The sequence below is a fragment of the Microtus oregoni genome, unplaced genomic scaffold, assembly GCF_018167655.1.
Source record: "Microtus oregoni isolate MIOR12 unplaced genomic scaffold, Mior012 000020F_ref0000438, whole genome shotgun sequence".
NCBI classification, from domain to species: Eukaryota; Metazoa; Chordata; class Mammalia; order Rodentia; family Cricetidae; genus Microtus; species Microtus oregoni.
This window is the reverse complement of record NW_024543079.1, coordinates 9,239,256-9,257,710: the sequence shown is the minus strand read 5'-3', so window position 1 is coordinate 9,257,710 and position 18,455 is coordinate 9,239,256. Positions and strand designations below refer to the sequence as shown.

At 41.8% G+C, this 18,455-nt stretch overlaps 1 protein-coding gene across 1 annotated transcript in view; it reads left to right on the top strand.

Annotated features, from left to right (window-relative positions):
* Positions 1-4,689: 4,689 nt before the first annotated feature.
* The window catches only part of Top1 (DNA topoisomerase I), an 83,942-nt gene continuing 70,176 nt past the window's right edge, over positions 4,690-18,455 (top strand). Inside the window, exons 1-2 of the mRNA XM_041670288.1 lie at positions 4,690-5,065; positions 5,383-5,407. Of these exons, the coding sequence (XP_041526222.1) occupies positions 5,033-5,065; positions 5,383-5,407 (58 nt within the window). The 5' untranslated portion in view covers positions 4,690-5,032. The remainder of the gene's footprint in view (positions 5,066-5,382; positions 5,408-18,455) is intronic.

Below are 18,455 nucleotides of genomic sequence, written 5' to 3'. Positions count from 1 at the left end.
GCTCACTGTGCAATTAAAGGCTTGGTCTTTTTCACTGGCCTTTCTTTGTAATTAGCTAATTTTCAACCTTTGGTGAGCAGCTGTTGTAGTACAAGCAGACAGCAGGGCATTTCTTGTAGCTACTGGGATCAACAGCATGAAAGTTTCCCATGAATCATGGAACAGGCTCTATTTTAAGAGTGTCCAAGTCTTGACAGGGCAGTGGACCTCTAGGCAAGGCATTATGACAAGGGGAAACTGTTGGAATGCACTGCAGCCAGAGGCCCAGTCAAGGCTACACGAGCATCTTGGTATCACAATGTCAGGAAGGCTAAATGTGGTGGTGCATGTCAGTAGTAAGGCTAGAACTTGGGAGGTTCAGGACAGAGGATCAGGAGTTCAAGGCTAGCCTCAGCTATACAGTGAGTTCAAGACCAGTCTGGGCTGCATGAGACCCTATCTCAAAAAGTTAAAAAACAACAACCCTCCCTTCCAAAAAAATATATAACAACAAATTTTTAAAGATGTCAGGAGGGAGCCGGGCAGTGGTGGCGCACGCCTTTAATCCCAGCACTCGGGAGGCAGAGGCAGGCGGATCTCTGTGAGTTCGAGGCCAGCCTGGTCTACAAGAGCTAGTTCCAGGACAGGAACCAAAAGCTACAGAGAAACCCTGTCTCGAAAATAAAAAAAAATAAAAAAATAAAAAAAAAAAAGATGTCAGGAGGGGTATCTGAGTCCTGTAACATGAAGTTCCCAGTGGAGTTTAAAAGCACAGTGGAGGCCTTGAGAGTTCCCTGATTGAGCAGACTGCGGTTGAATATGAGTCATATGATCACAGCTTACGCAAGCAAAAGGAACAATGATCACACAGCACAGTGAGGCACAATCCACATCCCTGAACTTCATCAGGGTCTTCTCTCTGCCTCTTAGCACTCCCCAGGCCTCTCCTGTAGCACAAATCATAAAACCCAGAGACAGAAATTGGGGTTCAACCCGAAAACCAGAAAAGTCGCTAGAGAAGTTTTACCTCTACCAAGGCTGGGCGACCACAGACTAAAACAGATAGCCTCTCTTCTCATTTTATACTACCTCTAGGGCTGGGATTAAGGGTGTATGACTCCCTAGTACTGGGATTAAAGGTGTAGGCCACCACCACCTGGATTTATTTCTGCATTGATCTTGTGTAGCCCAGGGTGGTCTTGAACTCACAGAGATTCATCTGACTCTGTCTCCCAAATCCTGAGATTAAAGGTGTCACCACTGCCAGACTTCCAGTGGCTTAAGCTTTGCTTCTGGTCTTCAGGCAAGATTTATTTATCAAAATACAAATAATATGCCACTACACTCTGCCCTCAACCTCTGCCAGCTCCCTCTGACCTTGACAGAAAGTGCTGTTCCTTAACTTACATACTATATAGAAGAGGCTTCCTTCTAAAGCCTCAAGGGATTTAAACGGAGTGGCTCAGTTTAGGCCACACATGGCATGACAACTGTCAAAGAGGAACCACAGCACATTTGTGGCTGTGTATATTGTCCCTCCAGAACCTTGTGAGTCTAGGAAAGCAGAAGTTGTTCAGGCGTCATCACAAGTGTTTAATTCTGGAAGGCAAACGTTGGATCAGGTTTAATAAAACCAATCCATAGTAGGGTGGTGGTGGCACACACCTTTAATCCCAGCATTCAGGAGGCAGAGGCAGATGGATCTCTGTGAGTTTGAGGCCAGACTGGTCTACAGAGTGAGTTCCAAGACAGGCAGTACTGTTTCACAGAGAAACCTTGTCTCGAACAAAACAAAACAAAAACAAACAAACAAAAAATCCAAAAAACAAACAGACATAGAATGAACCCTGAGCAGTCTCCCAGATCTGGTGAGGAGCCCAAGTCTCAAGCAGCAGTCAGAAGTGGCGGGGGGCGGGTGTTTCTTAGGTTTAAAGATATTTCGAAGGGGCAGTGGTGGCACGGACCTTTAATCCCAACACTCAGAAGGCAGAGGCAGGCAAATCTCTGAGTTTGAGGGCAGCATGGTCTACAGACAGTTTCGAAAAAACAAAAAAAAAACAAACAAACAAAGAAAAAAAAAGATGTCCTGTCTCACGAGTCAGGGGCTGGAGAGATGGCTCAGTAGTTTGGCTGCTCTTCCAGAGGACACAGGTTCAATTCCCACCACTCACATGGCAGCTCACAACTGTCTGTAACTCCAGTTCCAGGGGATCTGGTACCCATCATATAGACATACATGTAGGCAAAACATCAATGCCCATGAAAAATAAATTAAAAAGAAAGTTATTTTAGAGACACCACACACCTCTGCCATCTTTTAAGAATCATCTAGGTGTCGACATATTGAAGTAGAACTCTGGGAAAAGATCTGTCAAAATCATAATGTATGCATTTGTGTGTGGAGTGCTCCTATTGCTGTACCAGCTATAAATCATCCGCCTTTCATGAGTCATGCTTTGGAGACAGGCCTATACCATCAGCTCTCATCTACTACTTATTTTTACGGAGGCTGAGATGGTCCATTAGTGAACAGTCTTGAGTCAAAGTAGTATTCCCAAACCTCATATATATCTGCCTTTGACCTTCCTGGAGTATGTCTTATATTCCCTGTTTGTACTATTCCTGGATTTATTTTTTTAATAGACAGTCTCAGTATGTAGTAGCCTGGGTTGGCCTGAAACTCACCATGCTAGGCTGGCCTCAAACTCACAAAGATCCCCTTGTCTCTGCCTGCTGAGTAGTGAGTTAATTAAAGGTGTGGGCCAACCTTTAATTTGGATATTTTCTATTTAAAATTAATCACCTAACTTTTTTTTTAATCTTTAACCCAAACAGTTATTACCATGTGTTTCATGTGGTAGTTGTTTTTTCTTCTTTACACATATTAAAACAGATGCACATCAGTTAAAATATAAACACTGGTCTGTGTAGTCTGTGCAGACCGAAAGTCCTCTCAAGCACTATGACCTTGTGAGGAAGACAGAGGGTGGCCATGTGAACACTGCTTGCCAAACATAGAGGCAGAGACATTTAGTGTATGACCAGATGATGAGTAGCTAGTGTGCCATCCGTGATACATCATTCTGGGGCCTGTATTGTCTCCAGGTATACCTGGTTTTTCTGGGAGGGACCTAGAAAGCAAATGAAGATTCTCCCAAGTCACCAGGGGCTAGAAGCTAAAGCAGAGGAAGATGGGACCACTCTTGTTGCAGGTTGCAATGTCTCGGCATAACTGCAGTAAACGGGGTAGCCAGACGTCTCCCCTGCTGGCCTGGGATTGCTTTCCACAGGGGCATGCTATGAGGACAGACACTAAGCCAGGCAAACTGGCTCTGGCAATATGGCTGCAGAGAAAGAGCACTGGAATCAGGCAGACCTGAGTTTCAATAAAGACTGGATGATACAAATTATCTACATGCCCTCAAATAAGGTCTTTTTGTTTGCTACAGTCTATTAAACACAATTATCACTATTGTTCAGATGAAGAAACTGGGACTCAGAGAGGCTACACAACTTGTCCAAGGTCACAAAGCTAATAAGAAAGCAGAATTCAAAATCTTCCCAGTGTGGGCTTAGTCACTGCATTATCTGCTTGTAAGCACTTAGTGCCTAGGACCCCTTCTGTCCAAGGACCTGTTGCTGGGTCCTGGGGACTAAGAGCTGAACAAGACAGACAAGCTCACCCTGACCTTGGATTCCATAGAGAAGACAGACTAGAAGTCACTAGCTCCCTTATAAGTAACTTAACGATTGTGACATTACTTTATGAGAGGTATAAATGATCTGCGAGTGGAAAAGGCGTGTGTGTGTGTGTGTGTGTGTGTGTGTGTGTGACTTCTAGGTGATAATCGGGTTAAGTTTGGAAGCATTCATAAGAACCGCTAGTGTTGACCACTCAATGCGCTTATGCACATATTCCAAATTTATTTATATTTTTCAGTACTGGGGATTGAGCCAGGGTGCAGATGAGTTCAGCCAGGGATGGGCTCGGGAGGCACCTAAGTTACTTGTTACTTGTGATTCAAAGTCACTTATCCCTAAGACAGCTCTATAGGGGGAGGTTGTCCACAGCTAGAGCCCTGAGGATTCAGGCAGGCTTTACAGTATGTGCTCCCTAAATGAAAGTTCTTTCCTTACCTCTTTCCCAATGGCCTGTTCGCAGTACAACCCTGGACCTCACATCAGCGGAATTCCTGGCTAACAGTAGATGCTCAAATAAATATTTGTAGAATGAACGAATGCAGTTGAGCTCTTGTGACAAAGGGCTTAATGTATGAATCTGTAAACTGGAGCTAAACTTGACTGAAAAATTAATTTTAAAAAATGGGTGTGAAGTAACCCAGAAGTCTGGGGTCTGGACAAAGGCTGGGAAGTGACTCCACCCAACACCTTAGGGATGGTGGTAAATTAAAACCCGGGCGGCCAAAGTATGCGCAGATCGAACTTGTCCAGCTCTAGAGATGCGGAAGCTGGAGGCTCGGTCCCTGCCTGGCCCAGCTGGGTCCCGCCGCGGCCTTTAAAGGCCTACCACGTGGCCGCGCCGGTCCAGAGGCGGTGTCAGCGCTGCGCGTGCGCACTGCCCAGAGCCAGCGTCCCGCCTCCGAGAACGCGAGCCGGCAGCTAGGCAGAGGGTGGGCGGGGTCAATCCCGTATGCAAACGAGGGGCGGAACTTGCCAGGCAAAAACCGGCTCTGCCTCGCAGACCTCGAAGAGACCCGCCGCAACCCTCAGCTCCTTTCCACGAGCTCTGACGTCGTTGACGTCCCATTTAAAAGCGGCCGCGCAGGCGCACCGAGGGGAAATGCGAACTTAGGCTGTTACACAACTGCTGGGGGTCTGTTCTCGCTCGCCCGCCCGCCCGCACGGCAGTCTGTCAGCGTCGCTGCCGCTGTCGCCGCCTCCTCAGCTGCCCCGGGAGTCTCGGGCCCGCGGCTGCTGTCGCCGTCTGCTCGTCCTCTCGGGAAACTCCGTCCGCCTGCTCAGGCCGCCCCTACCGTCCGCGTCTCTTCCCCCGCGCTGCCTCTGAGCCCTCAGTGTCCGCCCGCCGGCCGACATGAGCGGGGACCATCTGCACAACGACTCCCAGGTGCGAGCCGCGGGCCCCCGCCTCGCCGCCGGCCTCCCGGCTCAGCCCCGGCCCCGGCCGTGCCGCCTTGACAGGCCCGAGTCCGCGGTGAAGGGCGGCCGACTGGAGCCACTCGGGTGGCCGGGCCCCGGGCGGAGCCGTCAAGTTGGAGTTTGGGGGGTTTGGGGATGGCAGCCCCGGGGAGGGCCGTTCGCGGGGCTCCGGGTCCCGGGGCGCCGGGTGGGCCCGGCCCCCGGCCCCCGGCCGCGCGCTCTCGCCCGCCGCCTCGGGGCTTCATGTGCCGGTTGTTTCATCTTCCGTCCTTTTTCTTTTCTCAGATTGAAGCGGATTTCCGATTGAATGGTGAGTGTGCCCCCCGCCCCACCCGAGTGTCCCCACACGCCGCCGGCCGTCTCCCCCGCGCCGGGCCGGAGCCGGGCAGAGGACAGACATGGCGTCCCAGAGACTAAGTCCCGGCTCCTCGCTCACCGGCCCCATTGTTCCCATCGGGCCTCCTCTAGACCCCCTTTCCCGGGGTCCCAGCACCCCCAGATCACGGCCTTCCCTAGAGGGGGTAACGGAGACCCCGCGTCGCTCGTCGCTGGGTCTCGGGCGGTTTTGCTCCGCCGGGATTCTTCCCGGGAAAGTCGCCTTGTCGACGGTCGGGACTTAGTCTCTGCGCCATTTTCTTTTTCTCTCTCCTCTCCTTTCAGTGCCTGTGTCTTTCTCTCCCTCCCTCGGCTCCTTCTTTGAGCCGGCCAGAAAGAGATTTTTGCAGAGCAGAGCCACACAAATCACAGACCTCACCCGAGAGGCAAGGCTTGGAGACTAAATTATCTTTTTTTTCCTAAATAGAACTTTATTTTGGAAGTTATTCGCTTTCTGCTTCACGTTTGCTTGCTTTTTTTCTGCTTCCAGAATGAAAGATTCCCGTAGGCAGCTGTGGGGTTTTGTGTTTTTTCGTGGTGAGATGTTTATGATAGCAGTTATGGCTCAAAAAACTAAAGTCAACCTTTTGTGGAGTTCTTTGTATTTTGGGATTGTTTTCCCAAGTTGTGTTCTTTGCAAAGATACCTCCCTTTAGAAAGTTTTCACGTTATCTGTGTGTCACCTAGTGTGAGTGTTGGACTTGAGCATATTGATTTTCCTTATAAAATTAAAAGTGTTCGTGACTAGAACTTTGTGGTTAGGCTTCCCAAGGCAGTTGGGTTTTTTTGTTTTGTTTTGTTTTTAAAAGAGACACAGTTTAGTGACTTGTCTTGAGGAAAGGTTGTGCTGTTCATCTGGACCTGGTGTGCTGGTCTTTTCTTTAGGGACTATAGAGAGTTTGAAAAGATTTTATTTATTGAAACAAAGAGTGGCCAGCCCCTACTCCTGTTTTCCTGTTCATTCTTCTCCAACGCTGCTGTATTTCAGGAATTAAGGGTTAGCTAGCTTTTCCCACATCATTTTTTGAGCCCTTTCCAGTCATTTGTTTTAGATATTTCCACTAAAACTACCCTGTGAAGAATGTGTTGGTGGGTGTCTCCCTCCCACTACCCCAGTAAGAAGCTCATATTTATAGGCTTTCCAACAATCCCATTGTAGTATGCTGGAAATTCCCTCTGATTTGGTACATAATCATGTCTAATAGCGTTTGGGTTCTGGGGAACTTTAGTGGGAGAAGCCGTTTAAGAAGTAGGTTTTCTGGGTATTGGCCTGCCTAACTGAGAGCAGCCATCCAAAAAGAGATTGAGTCCGGAGAGAATCTTAAGTAAAGCTTAGCTTTTCTTGAGCACCTAATATATACTGTGCTTAGTGCTAGAATTGAGACTGTGACCATATCTATGTCTTACTCTCAATTCATCCTATTGGGGGAGTCATAATTAGTTAATTACAAGGTAAGTTCTTGAGCATTATGTGTACCCAAAATGCTTTGGGAACATAAAGGACTTAATTTTATCTGGGGGTGGGGAAATTTCTCAGAGGTGACTGGGCAAGGGTGTTGTACAAGGCTAGGTGCTGAGAATTGCCGGGGGTTGGTTTGTTTCTTGGGTGTGTTTGTCCATCTTATCAGGCTTTTAAAAGAGGGAGATGAGACCTCTGTAATTTAGAAAGCCATCTTATATAGATGTGCTTCTTTGGAAAGGGGGCAAAGAATGCGGTAGGTGTGGATTTCAGAAGTGGATTTAAGCTCTCTGAAGGAAGGTAAGAATTTAATAATAAAAGTATTTGCTTTTTAATTGAGTCTGGTAGGTGATGTATTTAGTGATGCAATAAACTTGAGCCTTTTCCCTCAAGTTTAACTTTCATAGTTCTCATCTAAATATTAGAAAGGAGCTTACTGAATATGTGCATGATTATGGACTTGGTATGTTATCTTTGCATTTTTATAGAGTAAATTAAACTGCCTCTGTTAACTGTTAGAATAGATTTACATTTTCCAGCAATGATGTTTAATATTTATTAAGCACTTAACTGTCAGACTTGCACCTCTAATCTTTTCTTGGTTCATTTAACTTATTCTTTGTAAGAACCTTATGAATTAGGTATTTTTAATCTCCATTTGATAGATAGGAAACTGATCACACTCTAGAGCCATCAACCTAGCCTCCATACAGTAGGTTTGAAGAAATGAAGTTTCCTGTTTTGATGAGTAAAGGGAGGTGATAAACTGTGGCAACCCATTTATTCCTTACCAAAACCTTGATGACAAGCAGTTTGTGTATCTCCCACCGTAAGGTTCTGATGCTGTAGTGATTACCTTTGCGGGTATTGTCTACATGTAGTTTCAGTAACTGCTTGCTCTACCAAGGAATACACTGTTAACTGGTGATTGAGCATATAAATATGAAAGACAATTTTAAAAATGAGTTTTTAATACCCTGACTTCTTAATTGATTCTTATAGTAAGAGAATATTTACTTAAATATGATTTTAAGTGATCTTGAGCTATCTATCATACAGATTAGCTGCAAGTTCACAAAGTAAAACCACATATTCCTTATTTTGCTTACTAAATTCTGTAACATATACAGTACTTTTCCCCTGCTGGGGAGCTCATTCTTTACAGTATTTAAAAATTACAGCCTTTTGTGTGAAATTTAGAACATTCTGAACCATATTCAACTGCTGTGAAAATATTATTTGTGTAGTATATTTGTATATAAGATACTAACAATGAGCTAGGAATTTTAGGAACAGAGCCCATACTTCATACTTCTCTTTCACCTGAATGAAAGCTATTCCCTTTGTCAGTAGCACTAACCGTAGTGAGGCTGAGTCATTATTACTGTACTGCATAGGATTCCTTGCTGTAACGTTGATAACATCAGCTTAAGGTGCTGGTAATCCTTTTCTGTTTTCAAAGACTTAAAGTTACTGGAGTTTGGGAGCTTCCTCCTCTTCCTGCATCAAAGTAGACTGACTACTCAACTCCATCATACTATGATTTGGCAGCATGTGTTGATTCTGGGTAGGATTAATTGGCTTAATTTTGATAAGGTCTGCTTGCTGTCTCTTGGGTATGAGTTGAGGTAGGCAATGAGAAGACTCATGGTGTGGCTCTGAAATGCTTATCATATTTTAAAGCTGAAAACTGGTGGTCTTTCCAAATGAAGTCTGGAAACCTTTAGACTCAGTTTGGACACATTTAAGTATTAGACTCCAGTGAGATATTTCTTTTTACACTGCAGCCAGACTCCTTGATGGACCTTTTTGAAATTTTGAAATGCGACTATCTTGGAGCTTATCAGATCTCACAGATTCTGTTAAAACAAGAAAACCCCCCAAAAAAGCTACAGAGAAATCCTGTTTCGAAAATTTAAAAAAAAAAAAAAATCAGAAAAAGACCTCATGGTTTAAAAGACAAAAACTGGGTGCTATTTCTAACCTTTTAACTTCAACTTTTCTTTGGTTAAGTAGATATTGTAAAATGGAAGATAACCCAAAGTTGTTCCCCAAATTTTACCTAAACCATATCACAGGGTGGCAAAGTCGAGTCTTTTCTACAAATAAAAATAATGGATTTAGAAAATTTAAAAAATTTTGAAAGTTTTGATTTATTCTGGGAATAGTTAAGTAATAGCTATTTGTGTGAGTGGCAGGACATCTTATATTTAACCTGTTTTTAAGCCTTATATGCCAAAAATAGGTTGTTAAATTTTTTTGTTTTGGTTTTTGTTTTTGCTGTGTGGCATGGGAAAGTTTTTAAAAAAGTCTGCTTTTTCAATCTGTAAAATGTTAGAAAAGCTATATTAATTACAGCAACAATTTTCTTTTGTTGGTTATGGTATGGGAAATGTTTTTGTCGTTCTTTCTTAATGCATGTCATTTTACAAGACCACATTATTCTGAAAATGTATTATTCATACAAGTTGGGCATGAGTGCATAATGTACATTACATATTTTCAATAACTTTTGCCATTTATTAGATGCCAAGTAAAACCGACTTTCTTCAAACTCAGTCATTTCTCCAGAAACATGTTGTGTGAGAGATTGTATCTTTCTCCTATGAAACTATGTTGGACTCTAAAAGGTCTAGGTTCACATTGAAATGAATTACAAGTGTAATTACTTTGTAGGTGTAATTTACCTTGAGACCGCAAATACTAGCAATAAGCATTTGGTGTCAAATCTAGAGGTGGTTTGTGTTTTCTTATTCCTTTCTTTTTTTGTTTTTGCTTAAAACAAAAACAACTTGAAGGAATGGTAAAACATTTGTTGGCATTTAAAAGTTGGAGTCCTTGAGTGAAATTCTGTGTTCTATGGTTTAAATTATCTGATTATATTTGATTACTTTTAATCTACTAACTTTGCAAAATAAAGGCATTTGGGCAAACAATTGAGAAATCACCTTAAGGTGTTGAATTTAGGGTAGAAGGTGCAGATTTAGTCAATGGAGTGTTGTGTTTAAGGGAAGATTTCATAGTAAATGGAGGGGTGTCTGTCTCTATTTTGTTTCTTTGTAAATTGGAAGTTTGAGAAGCACCTTTCTATTTCTGTAGCTTCAGGCCAGTAACTGAAATAGGGACCCTAAAACTGAAGCCATCGTTTGGAAGAATTAGCTTTTTTTCAAACTCCATTCTTCCTCATGGCTATCTAGGTGCTGGTAGTGTGCAATGTTGATAATGTGGGCCTGGGCACTTTAGAAGGGAGTGAAGAAGGGTGGAGGGCAGTACACTGGCCAAGACTTGATTAGGAAAGAAAATGTTTAAAGCAGAAACTCATGTGCACCAGGCAGTGGTGGCACTTTAGTCCCAGCACTTGGGAGGCAGAGGCAGGTGATCCCTGTGAGTTTAAGACCAGCCTGGTCTACAAATGGAGTTCTTGGACATCTAGTACTACACAGAAACCCTGTCTCAGATTTTTTTTTAAAGGCAGATATATATGACCCATATATAAAGTATTTTGGCAGTGTTAGAGGAAATGTTTCATAGTTTGATGAAATGACAAATAGGTATTGCGTATGTTTAAGAAATATTGTAAGTACCTCTTTTCAAGTAATACTTCTGGAGTACATACAGATTATAGTACCATTGACTTAGACTGCCTGTATCAGATGTGTTACTTAGCATCTCAAAATTTTGGTTAAAAAAGCAACTTCAGTTTTTACTTCTTTGTGGCCCCTGGTTTTCTCAGCTAACCATTTTCTGTTTCTTAAACTATTACAGATTATATAAGAATGTGAAGGTTTATCTCTCTGTAATATTTAAACTTCAGTGAGATTGTATGTATTCTAAAATGGATCTTTATTTTCTTTTTTGTTTTTGTTTGAGATAGGGTCTCACTATGTAACCCTGACTGACCCAGAACTCACTATGTAGACCAGGCTGCCTCTTCCTCATGAGTGCTGTGATTAAAGGCATGTGCCATCATGCCCCAGGAGATCTTTATCAATGTTAGATTTGTAGTAGTGTTGTTATTGGTATATTCCTCACTGGTATTTCCTGCTAATGTTTTAAATCTTCCTGTCATTTATACACTATATTTGTAGCTTATAACTAGAGTTGGTTACATCCTTTCCTTGTCTTAATTGAGCTTCCTGTTCTGTACCCATTTTCCCATTGTAAAAGGAGTCACCATAAAATAAAAGGGTCTCTATATCTATGTTTGAACTAAATGGGACCCAAGTATATGCTGTGTTCCTGCTTTTATTCCTTTTAAGAATATTTTTTGTTTTATGATCATGTATATATCTCTGTGTGTGTGCGCGCGCGCCCGCACACAAGTGCAGATGTCCATGGAAGTCAGAAGCATTGGGTTCCCCTTGAGCTGGTGGTGAGCCACCTGATGTGGGTACCAGAACTCAAACTCTTTCCTCTGTAAGAGCAGTCTGTGCTTTTAACCACTGATCCGTCTCTCCAGCCCCCTGTTCTGCTTTTTTAAGAATAAGTTTAAAGCCTAATTAATTTCTTAGAGCAATTGAGAAGACAGGCTGAAAAATGAAGACCCATCCATTGATGTGACTAATTTTCTAGCTTTTTACTAGAACTGTGGGTTTTCAATTAAAGATGCCCATATTTTGAATACATTTAATAAATGAAAGACCATTTGTGTGTTTTGGGTTTTTTTAAACCATGAAAGTCAACATGCCTTATCAGCATATTTTTTAAAGACCACAATTTCTCTCCCAAAACACACAAAACATTTTTTTAACTCAAAGACTGAAAACACCTGGGACTTAATCTTTTTTTCCATATCTTGCTTAAAATGGCTAATTCAGCTTCCTGTGAAATAGTGATTTGGGGAATAAGAGTATCGTAAGTAAGCAAACTCAGGCCTATACTTGAGCTTATTAGAAGGTTGAGGCAAGAGGATCATCAAGTGAGTTCCATAGCAACCTGGGCAATTTAGTGAAACCTTGTCTTTAAATAAAAATGAAAGGAGACAGTGGTGCTTCCAAACAAGGCTGTAGCCACCAAGGACCAAAGTCCAGAATCCAGGATAGAACGTTTGGCACCATGAATCAAGCTTACCAGCACTGCTGTCCTTTTGACAGTCTTGGTGATATGCTGAGAGCAAAAGGTGCCTGCTTGGTGGTACAAAGCCTTTGGTATGTTGTAAAAAGAAGAGCACAAGCTTGTTGATCCTAGAATGTTCAGCCTGGAGACAAAGATATATTTTTCTCTAATTGCACTGTGGGGGGGTGCCCAAGCACATATACCACTTCCAGACCAGTCTCACTAACAAACACATCAAGATCTTCTAAGCCAGTTTCAACAATAAGGATGAGGGCAGCTCTACATGCTGACTCTACCTCCAGCTACTGTGGTCTTTAGTCAGTATACAGCTGTGCTCGGACATAGCCACATTCCTCAGATACAAACTTAAGCTTGCTGGCTCAGAATAATACCATCAGAGAATTACCTCTCTTGGATTTCATTTCTCTGTGACTAGTTAAGCCTAGGGAAATAAAGGAGGCCTCAAGGACCAGTGTAGAGACTTTGCTTCTCTGTGTCAGCTCATTCACTCCTTTTAGCCGCTCATGTACTCTGGAGAGAAACAGAGACCCTCTCCCTCATAGTGTACACCTGTGTTACATGCCATAAACCATTTCACCCACCCTGACGCTATTGACTGGTTTTGCACTCTTCATTTCAGAGTTTGCTTCTACGGTATTTCTCTCTCTCTCTCTCTCTCTCTCTCTCTCTTTCTCTCTCTCTCTCTCTCTCTCTCTCTCTCCATATATATATATATATATATATGTATATATACACATACACACACACATACAATACATACAGCTCAGCATAACACTTGCCTAGTATTTGCAAGCCTCTAGGTTCAGTCTCCAGTACCACAGAAACAAAACAACCCCTAAACTAAAGCTTATGTTAATGAATTTGGGAGCAAAAGTAAGTGTTAATAGTTGTATGAGAAGATAGGTATTTGTAGATAGTGAAAAAAATTACAGTCAAGAAATTTTCACAGTGGCTCATAAGTCTAGTTAATACTGAATATTGAATTGTTTTGAATTTGTTAATTTTTAAAACTCTACTCAAAGGAAATAAAAATCATTTAGGAGTGCTTCACTAGTGTTCATTAGATTAAACCTAATAGATCTTAGAGACCTTACACCATTTATCAGGAAGAACATCCCAACAGGCTCAGACTGCAAAATTAATAATTAAATTGAAAGTAGGTTATAGTAACTGGCAATTATAGAATGGGTCTAATTTTAAGAAATCCTTAAAGCCTTCGAAAGGTTTGTCATGGAAAAGTGGTTCTTAAAATATATGTGAAAAACTAGAAAGATGAATCTTAATGTTGTATGATTATATTGACCTCAGTGTATAAGAAAATACACAGTAGAATTGTATTTAAATCTTATGCTGCTTTTTTTTTTTTGCATCAGTCTTTCTAATGCATAAGGTAAATAGGTTTTTACCCACTGCTGAGTAGATGCAGGGAGTTTCTGGGAACTCAAATTTGAGTTCTTGAGCATTTGCTGAACAGCTTAATAGGAATAGAGCTTTATTCCAGTACCAAGTCTAGTCTTCACCTGTGAAGTATAGCATTAATATTTTATCTTAAGTCTTGTAAGGTGGTAGTGCTTTGCAGACATATATGACATGACATGGTCCTAGTCCTGCTTCTAGAAGTTGATGCTCTATATACCTCACTGAAAATATGTTAGTGTGTCTTTAAGAAGCCCACATGGTGCTAGTGGCCCATAAAGAGAAATGAAGGTTCCTGTTAAACCTCACTATTTTAATTGGCTAGGAAATGTATTTTGCTTCTTTAGATTAAGATACTCTGTTAGTCAAGCTACAAGGCTTACACAAGGGTGTGTGCTTGCATGCATGTGTGTGTATGTTACTTGTGTATATATGATTTCGGAACTGACCACTTTGTGATAGATAACCAATGGGGGGTGGGGTCATTTTTGAGAGAGACCCTCTCTCAGTAGTTACTAGTTGCCTGTAGTCTAAATGATTTTTTTTAAAGATCAGAACATTTAGCAGTATTGTTTGTGGTGATACATGCTTATAATACCAATACATGAAGATGAAGGAAGAAAAATCAGGAGTTCAAGGCTATCCTTGGCTATATAATAGTTTGAGGCAAACCTGGGCTTTATGAATCCCAAGTTTATTTATAAAGATAAATTCTATCTTTCATTGAGGATTTACCTATTAGAGATAATTAACTGCCTTTACTTGTCTTACTAGAATCTTGGTCCTTCTCTTTACATATTTAATAAGCCATTTAATCTTGAAGTCATCTTTTTAGATGGAATGACTGACTAGAGCTCAGAGAACTAGAGTTTGTTTGATTTAAAAATATCATTTTTTTAAAATATTTATTTATTTATTATATATACAATGTTCTGTCTGTATGCATGCCTGCAGGCCAGAAGAGGACACTAGATCTCATTACAGATGGTTGTGAGCCACCATGTGGTTGCTGGGAATTGAACTCAGGACCTCTGGAAGAGCAGGCAATGCTCTTAACCACTGAGCCATCTCTCCAGCCCTTAAAAATATCATTTTTACTTATGTTTATATCTGTCGTTTGTGTCTGTCTATCTATGCCATGTGTGTAAACATGCCCTCTGAAGCAGGAGGGTGTGGAATCCTCTAGAGCTGATAATACGAAAGGTGGATGCTGGGAACCAAACTTTGATCCTCTGGGATAGCAGCAAATGTTCTGATGTACTGATGATGTACTGATGAGCTATCTCTCCAGCTCTACAATGGTTAAGTGGAGGGCTGTAAGTAAACAGCAGAATACTGAGGATCCAGTCTATAGAGGTCATTAAATTAGTTGGGGTCTTGAGTTAGTAATAATGTCGATTTGAGTGAAAGAATATGATTAGAACAGTGATAGTTCTTGGAGTATGGTTTCCTGACTGATCAACTGCATTAGCATTGTCTAAGAACTTGTTGGAAATAGAATTTCTTGGGCCTTGCCTAGACACACATCACTCCAATCCGTTTTTAAGCAGAATTCTAGGTGATCTGATGCATACTGAAGTTTCAGAGCCAGTGGAGTAGAACTGATGAGTCTCATACTTTTAGAAAGAATGAAAGATGTTTATAGTCCACATGTTCATTAGTCAGAGAGAGACTCTGGACTTCAGATAGTTTTAGATCAACACTTCTTAGCTAGATAGCCTTCAGCATGTCACAAATTACTCCAAAGTCCTCACATATAAGTTCAAAGTTTCATAAAATAATATTTATGTCTACAGCCCCTGCATTTGGGAGGCAGAATCAGAGGTATTGCAACTTTGAGCCAACCTGAGCCACATAGCTAAACTATCCTGTTACTAATATATTCCCTATATCAAATTATCGACAAGAATAAGATAAATTGACCGATCATCATAATCTTGTTAAGTTCTATAATCCTGATTTTTGTGCAAATTCTAAAACTAGATTTGTAGTAACTTAACTAGCCACTTAAGGCTATGTTTCCCTCACACAAAATCCCATCCCTACTCCCTGCACCTGCAAAGTTCTATGGCTATGACTCATTACTTGTGCAGTATTTGTGCTTCCTTAAGATTGTAATAATGAGGAAGGGGCTCTCTGATTTATTTTTTTATTTTTTTTTAAATTTTTTTAGTTATAGCTCACTAGTGTCCCAGAGAATGACCTGAATGTTTCAGCAGTCATTCATAATACCTCAAAGAAAGGCCTCTTGGTGGGATCATCAATGGAATAAATGAGGAAACATATTAACATCTTGATACCTTTATGGCCAGACAAACTGGGTTTGGAGCTGTTTGAAGACCCTGACTATTGGGACCCTTGTGTGTAGTATAGGCAGACTGGAAGGTAACTAACTCTATTATCCAGGCATTAAGAGCTCAGTTAATGGAAGCGAAGGAGGACAAGCCTGCAGGAACAGGCTTACCCTAGATTGAGTTGGCCTGAGTAGGTACATGTTCAGATTAGGTGAATCTACCTCCTAGGAAAGGAGAAGCATTTGCAATTTAGGGACGTCCTGGTGAAAATGAGTCATACTACAGAGACTTATATGGAGGCAAGAGTAAAGCATTTTAACTTTAAGTGTTGTTTTTAAAAGAAGAGGATGAGTTAGTAAAAATGGAATTCATTTGCTTTGCTCCAAAAGTAGACTTATACTTCAGTTGAATATCATCTGCAGACTTAGGCATTGACTCTCCAGGGCCATTGTGCAGAACTAGTCAATTTTGTGATAACCCATTTGTGTAGAGCATACCACACAGGAAAATGCTTCATCTTCAACAGTTGGATCAGGATGCTAGGTAGGGAGTCAGGACAAAGAATTCTCAATTGCCACTATGCAGAGGTCCACACAGTATAATGTTTTGATCCCAAGTTTCTAGATAGCAAAATCCTATTCTCTACTGTCAATATGGTGGCTGTTTATCATATTGGGCTTTTTTCCCATACCCCACAAGAGGGCGCAGGAGCTCAGGACGGATGGCTGCGAGCCACCGTGAGTTCAGTGGGAATCAAACTCCGGTCCTCAGGATGTCAGCACAATCTGGCCGCGAATGGTGCTCTTAACCGCTGAGCCATCTCTCCGGACGGTTCATATTGGGCTTTTAATAAGGAAGAAGGTACACCCCCAAGTTTTCCCCCCTGAGGGTATGGTGTTGTGGAATAATTTTTTTGTACTCTGTAAAGATATGTCTTTGCCATAGTACCTTATGATTGTCTTAATAAAGAGCTGAATGGCCAGTAGCTAGCAGAAAGAGGTTAGGTGGGAGTTAGACTTCTGGGCAGGTGGGCGGAGGGTGGGGTGAGGTGGAGGAGATGAACAGCAGTGTGAGACAGGTGCCAGAGGACCCAGAGGAGAAATGGGAGGTACAAGGTGGAAGAGAGGTAAAAAGCCACGAGACAAGCATACATTAATATAAATGGGTTAACTTGAGTTATAAGAGCTAGTGGGACAAGCCTAAGCTACAGGCCGAACTTTCATATAAGTCTCCGTGTCATTTTTTGTGAGCTGGTGGCCCAAAGAAAAAATCTGGTACAGTGTGGACTATGTCCCTTAGAACCATATGGTAGGTATTCTTGAGTGGTCTATAGCTGATCAACTGAGATGGGAGACCTGTCCTTAGGGACCAGTTTGTCATAGTGATTTGAGGGGTGGTTTTCCTAAGGGTATTTCTTGCTTCTCACCATGCATCAGTCTGTCCACTACCACAGGTGTCTTTAGTCCCTAGTCATTATGTGAGCGATTTTCTTGAGCCCTCTCACCAACCATCACATAGTGAGTATCTAGTCCTAATCGTCAAGTGGGACATCTGTGTCACCTAATAAATGCTTCTGCATGTCACTGTCCATCCTAGTAGGTGGCACTGTACTTTGAGGGCTCCTTGGAACATCATGGTCATCCAATAGAATCAGTCCTCAGGGTCATGACACTGCCAGGCTCCACAGTTGTGCTCCCTGGGTACACAAAGGCATCTTTGGCAGAGCTGAACTGCAGTAGCTGTACCTGCTGTTTTCTATTGTAATACAGATATTTATCCTGAATAGGGTGTCATGTCAGAGCATGGGAGGCTGGCCTGCTATAAGAACTCCATCTGTGCCTGGACACCTGGCTTCCATTGGCATGCTCAGAACTTGGCTGTTGTAGCCTACCAGGCCTGCTCATGGCAGCTGGTAGCTGGTACAGCAGATGCCTAGTAATAGCTACAGTGTTTGAGATGCAAGGTAGTGCTTGCCCCCCAACCCCTAGCCTACCTTCCATTTTATTGAATTTAAATTAGTCACATGTAACTGGTTGCTATCACGACTCTAAATAAAATGTAGATACAACCCAAGAGATAAAGGTTTATATTTTATTTGGAATAAGGAGTGGTTGGGCTTTTGTAACTTTGCAGTACAAATTTAGTGTGTTAGAAGTCTGAATGAATTTCTCATCTGTATGTTTACATTGCTTGATCCTAGATGATGTGCTAAGAGAATGACTTAGAAATTGAGGCGGGTCTTCATTTTACTTGTCCTCCTTAGTGCTAAACAAAAGAGAAAATTTAAGATCCTCTGAATAGAATGAGTTATTTTATCTCAGTGCCCCTGAAACTATGAAGTGGTTTGTGCCTGTTTTATGTTCGGCAAAATAAGTTGGCTTAAATTTACACTATTTCATGGACCAGCATCCTTCAATTACTGTTAGCGTATGACTTCATTTGAAATTCTAAACGACTAGCATTTTACCTATACCAAGTATAAATGATAGCGATCTAAGATTGTATCTGTTATGTTAACTTTTAGTAAAAGCAGATTATGATTATATTCCTTCCTGCATCCTGGTTAGGGTTTTTTTTTTTTTACTTGCCTGCCCATGTTGAGTGTAGGCTACAGCCTGAAATAATTGGACTCACAATTTTTTAAACCATACTAATCTGCTGAAACAAAATGTTATTGTAGCCTTGTCTGCTGAGACCAGTGACAGTAGACATGTAAGATCTTAACAACTTGAATTAAT